At 36.4% G+C, this 12130-nt stretch overlaps 1 protein-coding gene across 1 annotated transcript; it reads right to left on the bottom strand.

Annotated features, from left to right (window-relative positions):
• Nucleotides 1-1043: 1043 nt before the first annotated feature.
• LOC123949311 (olfactory receptor 4A47-like) lies at nucleotides 1044-1973 on the bottom strand. The gene has a single exon (XM_046016712.1). The coding sequence runs from the start codon at nucleotides 1971-1973 to the stop codon at nucleotides 1044-1046; it is 930 nt and encodes a 309-aa protein (XP_045872668.1).
• Between the last annotated feature and the right edge of the window lie 10157 nt (nucleotides 1974-12130).

Below are 12130 nucleotides of genomic sequence, written 5' to 3' on the forward strand. Positions count from 1 at the left end.
ACACAAGAAACAGATGTTGACAAGGATGCAGAGAAATAGGAAAAGTCATGTACTGTTGCTGGGAAATCAAATTGCTATAGCCATCTTGAAACAGTATGGAGGTCCCTTAAAAACTTAAAAATAGAATTAGGCAACAATCAAACAATAGCGCTACTGGGTATTTACCCAAAGAATACATGAATACACACTAATTTAAAAGGATAAATCTATCCTGACATTTCCACCAGATTTCTTTAAAATAGCCAGATTATGGAAGCTTCCAAGTGTGTATGTACGTGTGTGTGTGTGTGTGTGTGTGTGTGTGTGTGTGTATCCAACATAAAAAAATAGGGAAATCTTGCCATTTGCAACAACATGGAAGGAGCTAGTGATTATAGTGCCAAGCAAAATAAGTCAGTCAGAGAAAGATACGTACCATATGACTTCACTCATGGAATTTAAGAAATAAAATAAATGAGAAAAGGTAGAAGAGAGATATATCAAGAAACAGACTCTTAATCATTGAGAACAATCTGATGGTTACCAGAAAAGAAGGGGGGGTGGGTTAAATAGGTGATAGAGAAAAAGGAGTACACTTGTTGTGAGCACTTGGTGATGAATAGAACTGTTGAATTACAATATTGCACACATGAAGCAAATAAAGCACACTATGTTAAAAAAAAAAACAGGAATCTAACTAAATGTGAAAATAATAGTGAGAAAATAAGTAATAAAAGTAAATATAGCAATTAATTAAAACTAAGGTAACTATAAAAATTCATCAATATCCAGCCCATATGGAGATTAGGAGTTTATTCATGATGACCGCTATGTATAGAACTGTTAAATCATGCAATTGTGTATATGACAATAACAGAACACTGTATATTAATTTTGAACAGAATAAAAAATTAAAAATAAATAACAATTCATGTAACTATAAAATTGCATTGACTACTTCATTACAAATTATTGACTCAGACTGTAAAGGCATTTACACTAAAATGGACTTTAACATTTGACAAGATTGGTTCTAATGATAAACTATGATCTTGATGATGCATTTATTTGCTATTTGATATGACATTTCTCTTCCAGAGCTTCTTCATAGCATTTGTCATCTCAGAATTTCTCAGAGTGTAGATCAGTGGATTCAACATGGGGGTTATGACTGTATAAAACACAGTCAATGATTTGTCAATAGGGAAGGTCTTAGCAGGTCTTGCATACATGAAAATACATGGAACAAAGAAGAAGACCACCACAGTGATGTGGGAACCACAGGTCTGGAGGGCTTTCCGCCTCCCTTCTGAACTAAAGTTCTTTAGAGAATGCAGGATGACACCATAGGAGATGAGCAAGAGCACAAACACAATACTGCAGATCACTCCACCATTGGCCACCACTAACAGGCCAGCCACATACGTACCAGTACAGACCAGTTTCAGTAAGGGGTACATGTCACAGAAAAAATGATCAATGACATTGGGGCCACAGAATGGGAGTCCATAAATAGTGCTAACCTGAATTACTGAATTCAGAAAACCTCCCACCCAGGACACTACCAGCAGCACAACACATACTGATTGCCTCATGATCACCAGATAATGCAAGGGCTTGCAGATGGCCACATAGCGGTCATAGGCCATCACCAGCAGAAGAAAGACCTCTGAGCCACCAAAAAGGTGATCTATAAAGAGCTGGGTCATATAAGATTGAAAGGATATGGTACTTTTCCCACAGAAAACCTCTGAAATCAATCTGGGGGAAATACAAGAGGAATAAATAACATCCATAAAAGATAAATTAGCGAGAAAAAAGTACATAGGTGAGTCCAGGGTCTTACTGACACTTACAGTCACCACAATGAGCAGGTTTCCCAGCACAGTCAAAATATAGAAGAATAAGAACATAACAAAAAGGATCTTCTGTTCCTTTGGATCCTGGGTGAGCCCCAAGAGGACAAAGTAAGTTACATTGTTTGGTTTTTCCATCTAATCTGCATAGGAGCTGACTTCTCATATTAGAACCAGGCTGATCTATAAAGCAAGGGAGAAAACTTTTAAAATCATTATAAGATTAATCTTTTATTGATTCATTCAATTAAAATGCGGCTGGAGTACCTGTTTTTGTCCAATGTTTCATAGAGGTGATTCCCAAATTGAATTAGCCATGGTTTCTTATATTCAGTGATAACATACATAATAATCACCAAAGTTAAAAGTGTCAGTATAAAAACAGTTGCATAATGTAAAGTTCAGGGGTAGGAATATGTCAAACTAACAATCAGAGAAGTCTCCCCAGAGGAAAAAATGCTTCCACTGCATTTTAAAGAAAAAGTGGAAAGGCAAGAAAAGAGGGCAAGAGAATTCCATGAAAAGGTACACAGTTTATAATGTCACAAAAGGGAAATACTTGAGACTGATTAAAGGTAACTGACATTTTCAAACTGAGTGGCTCAAATTAGGAGTGAAAGATCACCACCCTGGATTGTCTCTTCCCTCACTGAGACTTCTTTCTTGAGATCTCTGGCTGGACATGCCTCCTTTTCCTGACCAAAAATGTGGAACCTTTCCAATGTTGGGTCTCTCCCTTAATTTTTAAACTTCACATATACAACATTTTTAACTCTGAACATCTCCAATTCAATATTAATTCAGAACTAATAAAACTAAATTTTTAATTTTCAGCAACAATATGGGTGTTTCCCATCTCACTAAATAGTACTACCTTCCAAGTCATTACTCAGACAAGAAATATCACCATGCCGTTCATGCCTTTCTTGCTCTCATATCACATATTGATACTTTTAGCAAACCTGATTAACCCTCATTTAAAATAGTTCACAAACTTGATCAGTTTCCTCCAACTACCAATTCTCCAGCCCACTAAACTAGCCTCCTGCCACATCTCTTCCCTTTCATTCTGGCCTCCATCAATTTATTCTCATAAGGCAGCTCAAATGATCTGTTTATAAGGATGATTTGAATCACTCCACTGCTCACAATGCCTACGGTGGATTCCAATCACACACTCGCAACTAAATAAATCACATTTCATATTTACAGTAAGAAGAACTGTAATCTTCATTTCATAGTTGAACAAACTGAGGCTCAGAACATCTAATTCTTTTTCCCAATTCACCCATTTTTTAAGTGATTAAACTGGAATGGAAATCTAAGTTTCTTTTATTTCAGAGTAATTTAACTTTTACATGATTAAAAAAAAAATTCACACACTTAGAAGCCTGATTCCCAATATTTACTGCTAGTCTTACCTTGTGACGGTATGTCCACAAGCTGAAGGAAAACTTTTTACTCATTCCTGGGACTGGAATTTTTCCTTTATCCAGTATGAGAAGAGAAAGCAAAAGGCTGCATTACTACCTGACAGTATATTTTATTTCGTTTGGCTGTTCAGTCCATTTTCCTCATGGGGTCATTTTATTTCATTTGGTTATCAGTCCATTTCCCCCTGATTATTCAGGACATTGCTTTTATTTGCACTGTAGATTATGTAAAAAGAATTCCATGGTCCACACAGGAAATAAAACTTTACTACCTTGGGATAATTTATCTAAAGAAAAGTAATCTAGTTTTACATAAGAAGATAGCAACCAGCCATTTCCAAGGATATTGTTCTTGGGTAACTTCTTCCCTACTAACTTCAAAATAGAAAAATAACATTCACTTGGTTCATTCTTTCATTCTATCCTGTTGGTATGACCACACCAGTTGAGTTCAAAATTTGTCAAGAGATGTTCTTGTGCTTTTATGGGTGGTGTGCTTTCAGCCTAGCAAAAACCTCCTAAAAATTTGGCACCTCTTAAGAGTGTAACATCTTCTTCCCAATAGGGAAAGAGATCATGAGAGGTTTCATCCCATCTGACCACATATGTCATTAAATCAGAGTTGGAAAGTGTCCAAGACTGATTCTTGCTTAATTAAATTCACTGGAAATTTCCACAGATTTTTTAAAAATATCTATATGTAATAGTACTACTAGACCAAATCACATAATTAAGGTCTAATGGATGTAGCATGAAGGAAAAAAATAGGTTTGGAAAAATTATGATACTATTGCCATGCATGAATAAAATACCAGCCAAAGCATTTTATTCCAATGAAGATTAATTTATCATGTATTTCCTCACTTGTCATAGCAAGGTCTCCTTTCATTTTATTTAACACTCATTTTATTATCAGCCTTAAAGTGTGAATAGATATATTAAATATTTATTTACCAATATGGATGTACTAAGTGTTAAATTATTAATTATTGTTTTTACATTACAGCATGTATTTAATGCCAGGAACCATGCTATGAGTGAGAGCACAACAATTAATAAACAGGGGATAAAACACATGTAAAGTCCTTCCTGCATGGATTTTATTTCTCATACAGACACAGAAAAAATAAGAGAACAATTTAATAAAATAAGGGTAGTCTTCTTCAGATGACTATTAAGAACTAGCCTAATTAGTAGAAATTAACATGGCCAAGTATATTATTTGTCCTAAATATATTATAAATAAAACAGAGTACTAGGATACTATTTATGTCCCTGGACATTAATGTTCTCTTTGTCTATTAAGACAAATACTGGAATTTAACTTCCTGAAAGACCATGCCTGAGTAGTCTCTCAGGTAGTAGAAATCTTTACCTGTTCAGTCATTCAAAATGTATCCCCAGTAGTGCAATTTCTGCATCATAAGCTAGTTCTATTTTTAACTTTTTGAGGAAACTCCATACTGTTTTCCAGAGTGGCTGTACCAGCTTGCATTCCCACCAGCTTGATAAGCAGATTCCCTTTTCTCCATATCCTCACTAACATTTGTGGTTTCCTTACTTGTGCTACTAGGTATTTACACAAAGGATACAAATATAGTGATTCAAAATGGCACATGCACCCAAACTTTTATAGCAGCAATGTCCACCATAGCCAAAGTGTGGGAAAACCCCAGATTTCTGTTGATAAATGAATGGGTACAGAAGATGTGGTATATGAATAAATGGAATATTATGCAGCCATCAAAAAATGAAATCTTACCATTTGTCATGATGTAGATGGAACTAGAGGGTATTATGCTAAACAAAATGAGTCAGTCAGAGAAAGATAATTACCATATGATTTCGCTCATATGTCGAATATAAGAAACAAAATAGAGGATTATAGGGGAAAGGAGGGAAAAATAAAATAAGATGAAATCAGAGACAGAGACAAACCATAAGAGACTGTTAACTATAAGAAACAAACTGAGGGTTGTTGGGGGGGAAATGGGTGGGGGGATGGGGTAACTGGGTCATGGGCATTAAGGAGGGCACCTGATGTAATGGGCATTAAGGAGGGCACCTGATGTAATGAGCACTGGGTGTTATATGCAATGATGAATCAATGAACTCTACCTCTGAAACTAAGAATGCACTATATGTTAATTAATTGAATTCAAATAAGTAACAAAAATAAAAATTAAATTAAATAGAAAACATATCCCCAAGCCCTCTTCTTACCCAATTGAAGGGATGGTCTACTTTTCACCAGCATAATCCCAGAAAATTGGACCTTTCCACATGTTTGTACAAGCAATGAGGGATGTCTATACAAAGGAAAATTATCAAGGAAACATCTAGAGGATGAAGAGAAACTTCAATATGGGAAAACATTTGAATTCTCAGAGATCTCTTGGGCCACTGGATCAGGAAAATAAACCTTCCAGTTATATATGCAGACACAACCTATGGCTTTCCACATCACTACTGGTTTCACTGAAAGAGAAGGTAAGGCCATTACAGGTTAGCTTATTAGAATATTTTGAACTAATTCAAATAAATTAAACTTTCCTAGACAGTATTCTCCCCTAGAACAATGACTAGAGAAAAAAAAGACTATGTTCTTGACAAGAAAGAGTGGCAGACACCCAAATATGTGTACTAACACTCCTAGACCAAATCACATTATTAAGGTCTAAAGGATGTAACATGAAGGGAAAAAATAGGTTTGGATCAATTATGAGACTATTGCCAGTCAAGAATAAAAACCACCCAAAGCATTTTAGTCAAGTGATGATTGAATCATCATGTATTTCCCCACTTGCCATAACAAGATTTTATTTTGTTTCATTTTACATTCATATTACTATCGACCTTGACGTGTGAATAGATATATTAAATAATTATTTACCAATATAGATGTAATAACTATTCAATTATTAATTATTGTTTTATATTAGAGCACATATTTAATGCCAAGAACCGTACTATGAGTCAGGACACAACAATTAAGAAAATGGGGGGAAAAAATCATGTGAAAAATCCTTCCCATATGGACCTTATCTCTCACAGAGCCATACAATAAATATGAGGACAGTTGTACAAAGTAAGTATAGTTTCTTCAGATGACTATGTAAAAACTAGCCTAATTCATAGAAATTAACTTGGCCAAGCTATTATTTGTCCTATTTTTTAAAAAATCTCAATTTAGTTATTTCAATGTATCTTTCCTTGGTCAGTACAATTAGGCAACCAAAAAGTCCTTTACTTATAACATTAAGAAAGCGTTCATGTCCCAGGACATTGTCCTAATAAGACAGTTGGTGGAATTTAACTTCTGGGACAATCAATGACTGAGCATCTCTCAGATAGTAGGAGAACTTTTCACCTGTTCAGTCATTCAAATATATCTCTAAGGCCACTTCTTCTCTAATAGAAGGCATGTTTCTACCTTTTTCCAGTTTCATTTCAGTAAATTGGGCCCCTCCCGATGATTGCACAAGCAATGAGGGATGTCTATACACAAGAAGATATATGAAGGAAACATTTAGGGGGTGAAGAGAAACTTCAGCCTGGGCAGACACTGGAATTCTCAGAAATCTCTTGGGCCATACATCAAGCAAATAATCCTTCCATTTATATGTGCAGACATGGCCTATGGCTTTCCACACCACTACTGTTTTGCAATGAAAGAAATTGTAAGGCCATTACAGATTAGATTAGAATATTTGGAACAGACTCAAATAAAGTATCCTCCTCTGCATAGTGTTCTCCCTAGAACAATAACTAGAGAAAAAAGTACTAGGTTCTTGCCAAGAAAGAGTGGCAGACACCCAAATATGTGAAAAGCCTCTAATTGGAACAGAAAAAAAAAATGTTAAATAATAAACTGTGAGTTTCTTATAGCAAAAGCAATTTAAGTAAGGCAAATCACATTGAAACCAAAGTGAAAGGATAACCAGTCTCAGTTTCACTTATCTGTCATGTCCTCAGGCAAGGAAGTCCTATCTCTCGCTGTTAGCACCACTACAAAGAGGCCCTGAAGTTCAGATGCAGAAGGCCTTAGGATGAGAGAAGTTATTGAGATTGAAGTTGCAAGTGATATAAAGATACATAGTCACAGTTCTGTAGTTCTGTGTTGGAATGGATGCAGTTGACCAAGGCCTGAATCTATGTCAACTGTCACCATAATAATTTTCAGTTCATTAATTCAATCCTTTAATTTTAGTCCAGTATCAATTGAGTGGCTGTTTCTACAAGAAACAAATTATTTTCCAACAAGAGCCTGTTTCTAAATCAAGTCTCTGAAGGCTTCCACTCTTACTCATTTTCCCATAGCTTGTGATGAGCTCCACTGAGCATCTTCATTTCCATGTTTGGTTGTATATTGTATTTTCTAGGTCATAAGGATCGTAGATAAAAAGTCATTAATTACCTGTAGGAACCAGCTGAAGATCTTTTTGATGTGCTAAGCCACACAAAAAGTAACTTGTTTTCAATTTACATAAATATATGCATGGATTTATGCTTGTGTTAAAAAATAAAGATCCTTGGGGCGCCTGGGTGGCTCAGCGGGTTAAAGCCTCTGCATTCGGCTCAGGTCATGATCCCAGGGTCCTGGGATCAAGCCCCGCATCGGGCTCTCTGCTTGGCTGGGAGCCTGCTTCCTCCTCTCTCTCTCTCTCTCTGCCTGCCTCTCTGCCTACTTGTAATCTCTGTCAAAAAAATAAATCTTTAAAATAAATAAATAAATAAATAAAAATAAAGATCCTAAAGATCTTATCTTAAGTTAGACATGGAGGACTAAATCAATGTCAAAGTTAAAAAAAAAAAAGAATGTAATGGAAAGATTAAAAAATCAATACAATATAAAACATTAAACAGAATAAACTACAACAGCCAAAACTTAGTACTATTATTCTACAACTGCTAAGTTTCTAGCAATAGTGATCAAGAAAAAATTACCAATATCAGAAATTAAAAAGGAAATAAACTCATACACATCTTCAGACTTTAAAAGGATAATAAATGATTTTTCTGGAAAAAAATATTCTAATAAATTTCATACCTTAAATAAAATGGGCAAAGTTTCTTCACAAACTTCTGAAAAAGACTCAAAGATAACTTGAGGAGGAGAAGCAAGATGGTGGAGGAGTAGGAGACCTAAGTTTCATCTGGTCCCAAGAATTCAGGTAGACGGTATTCAAACCATTCTGAACACCTACAAACTCAACAAGAGATTAAAGAAAAGAATAGCAGCGATTCTATGAACAGAAAATTGACCACTTTCTGGAAGGTAGGATGTGTGGAAAAGTGAATCCAAGGCAATATTTGGGAAGATAGACTGCATTGGGGGAGGGAGCCTCTGTGAGCCAGCTGCCAGCAAGTGATAGAGCAGTGGAGCATAAAATTGGAACTTTTACAAGTCTGCTCTGCTGAGGTATGTCACTCCAGTGGCTAAGCATGGGATGGAACCCTCTCTGGGATAGTGTGGTCTCACAACCCTCAGGGCCACAGAACAACTGGAGGTGCCTGGGTGTGGCAGAGCTCCCAAGTCTTGGAGCCCAGAAGCTGGCTGCAAAGATGGAGCCTAAGAGTAGGTTCTCAGCTTGGGGCTGCCAAAAACCATGTACCACAGCACAGTTGGACCACTAATGTTTGAGCAGAGACCTAAAACCAGGCAATCCAGGGAGCCTCCCCTTCCTCCCTAGAGGAACGGCACAGGAGGGCAGTGTAGGAATCTGCAGGGTTTGGAGACTCTAAATGGGGTCATGTGCCACAGAAAGAAATGCTCGGTTATAGGCCTGGTGAGCATGGAGTGCAGCTAGAGACCTGAGAGACAGGAGGGATTAACTGTTTTTCTTTGCAGGCTAACTGAGGCGTGGTGCACCCAGTTCTTGGGGCTTCCAGGGCCAGAGATTGGGAGGATGCCATTTTCATTCTTGCCCCCCAAAGCCATACAGAAAGCTTTCAGGGAACAAAAGCAACAGAGAGCAAACCCGAGGAGAATGGGAATACTTGGCATGGCCCTGGCAAAAGTGGTGCAGTTCCACCTAGGGCAAAGACACTTGAGAATCACTGCAACAGGCTGCTCGTCCAGGCCATCTGTACCCAATGTTTATAGCAGCTATGGCTATGGTCGCCAAACTGTGGAAAGAACCAAGAGGTCCTTCAATGGACGAATGGATAAGGAAGAAGTGGTCTATACACACGATGGAGTATTATGCCTCCATCAGAAAGGATGAATACCCAACTTTTGTAGCAACATGGATGGGACTGGAAGAGATTATGCTGAGTGAAATAAGTCAAGCAGAGAGAGTCAAGTATCATATGGTTTCACTTATTTGTGGAGCATAACAAAGAACATGGAGGACATGGGGAGATGGAGAGGAGAAGGAAGTTTAGGGGTATTGGAAGGGGAGGTGAACCATGAGAGACTATGGACTCTGAAAAACAACCTGAGGATTTTGAAGGGGCGGGGGGTGGGAGGTTGGGGGATCCAGGTGGTGGGCATTAGGGAGGGCACATATTGCATGGAGCACTGGGTGTGGTGCAAAAACAATGAGTACTGTTACGCTGAAAAGAAATTTTAAAAGAAGAAAAAGAAGAAGAAGAAGAAGAAGATAAAGAAGAAGAAGAAGAAGAAGATGATGATGATCAGCAAAAACATCCAGCCAAGACCAAGTTTATCAATCAATGAGAACTGCTAAACTCTAGCAATGTATTGTAGGGGAATACAGTACATAGAATTCATGACTTTTTTCTCGTCATTTTTAAGCCCTTCAAAGTAAATTTTTTTAACTTTATTTTTTTCTGTTTCTATTTTTTCTTTTCCTTCTTTCCTATTTTAACCATCTTATCAACTCCATTTTTTAATTTTTTAACTTTCATTTTTACACTCATCTTCTATCCCTCATTGTATTTAACATTATTTTTCATATATAACTATATAAGCAGAGGTTTATACTTACATTTATACAAAAATATAAATATAGAAGTATATATTTTTTGTATATAACCTTTTCTTTCTTTAAAATTCTGGCATACAGTTTCTTCTAGCAGACCAAAATATACCCAAAAATACTAGTGTATGGTTTTCTTCTAGTCTCAGCCTGATCACATTCTCTCCTTTTTTTTTAATTTCTTTCCTTCTTTTTTCAGCAAACTTCTTAACTCCTCAATTCCTTTTTTAAAAACTTTTTAACGTTAATCTTTATAGTCACATTCCATCCTTTTATCATATTTACCCTTATTTTTGTGTATACATACAAGGTTTATAACTTTAAAATTTTGGGAGGCAGTTATTTCTAACAGACCAAGATACATCCAAAATCTAGTGTGTGGCTCTGTTCTATTCACCAGCCTTATCATTTTTTTTTCCTTTCTTTTTCTCACAGTTGTAGGTCTCTTCTAATTGGTATAGTGTATATTTTTCTGGGGTCATTCTTACTCTTTTAGCATTTCTTCTCTCATTCATCTATTCTTCTCTGGACATTGTTAGTGTATAAGAAAGCCACTGATTTCTGTACATTGACTTTGTATCCTGCCATGTTACCGAATTGCTGTATGAGTTCTAGTAGTTTGGGGGTGGAGTCTTTGGGGTTTTCCATATAAAGAATCATGTCATCTGCAAAGAGAGAGAGTTTGACTTCTTCATTGCCAATTTGGACAACTTTTATTTCTCTTTGTTTTCTGATTGCTGTTGCTAGGACTTCTAATACTATGTTGAACAAGAGTGGTGAGAGTGGGCATCCTTGTCGTGTTCCCGATCTCAACGGGAAGGCTGTGAACTTTTTCCCATTGAGGATGATATTTGCTGTGGGTCTTTCATAGACAGATTTTATGGAGTTCAGGAATGTTCCCTCTATCCCTATACTTTGAAGCATTTTAATCAGGAATGGATGCTGGATTTTGTCAAATGCTTTTTCTGCATCAATTGAGATGACCATGTGGTTCTTCTCTCTTTTCTTATTGATTTGGTGAAACAGAAAAACTCACCTAAAAAAAAAAAAAAGACCAAGAGGCTGTACTTACTGCCAGAGACCTAATCAATATGGACATTAGTAAATGTTGGAACTAGAGTTCAGAATGATGATTATAAAAGTACTGGGGGGGGGTGCGTTGAGAAAAGAATAGATGATACAAGAGAATCCCTTTTTGGAGAAATAAAAGAACTAAAATCTTAAAAAGCTGAAATCAAAAAGGCTATTAATGAGGTGCAATCAAATATGGAGACTCTCATCATTAGGATAAATGAGGCAGAAGAGAGAATTAGTGATAGAGGAGACCAAATGATGGAGAATAAAGAAGCTGAGAAAAAGAGAGATAAACAACTACTGGGTCACTCCAGAAGAATTTGAGAGATAAGTAATACAATAAGACAAAACAATATTAGAATAATTGGCATCCCAGAAGAAGAGAGACAGAGGCAGAGTATATATTGGAGCAAATTATAACAGAGAACTTCCTTAATTTGGGGAAGGAAGCAGGTATCAAAATCCAGGAGGCACAGAAAACCTTCCTCAAAATCAATAAAAATAGGTCAACACATGATCTAATAGTAAAACTTATAACTCTCAGTGACAAAGAGAAAATCCTGAAAAAAGCTCGGGACAAGAGGTCTGTAAAATACAACAGTAGTAATATTAGATTGGCAACAGACCCAATCACAGAGACCTGGCAGGCCAGAAAGGACTGGTATGATATATTTAGAGCACTACATAAGAAAAATATGCAACTAAGAATACTATACCCAGTGAGGCTGTCATTGAAAATAGATGGAAAGATAAAAAAAAAAAAAACTTCTAAGACAAAAAAAAATAAAATAATTTGTAAACACCAAATCAGCCCTACATGAAATACTGAAAGGGGTTCTTTAAG

The sequence above is a fragment of the Meles meles genome, chromosome 8 (assembly GCF_922984935.1).
Source record: "Meles meles chromosome 8, mMelMel3.1 paternal haplotype, whole genome shotgun sequence".
Classification (NCBI taxonomy): domain Eukaryota; kingdom Metazoa; phylum Chordata; class Mammalia; order Carnivora; family Mustelidae; genus Meles; species Meles meles.

Coding starts and splice junctions, on each gene's coding strand:
- LOC123949311 (XM_046016712.1), bottom strand. CDS start 1,973: ATGGAAAAACCAAACAATGTAACTTACTTTGTCCTCTTGGGGCTCACC.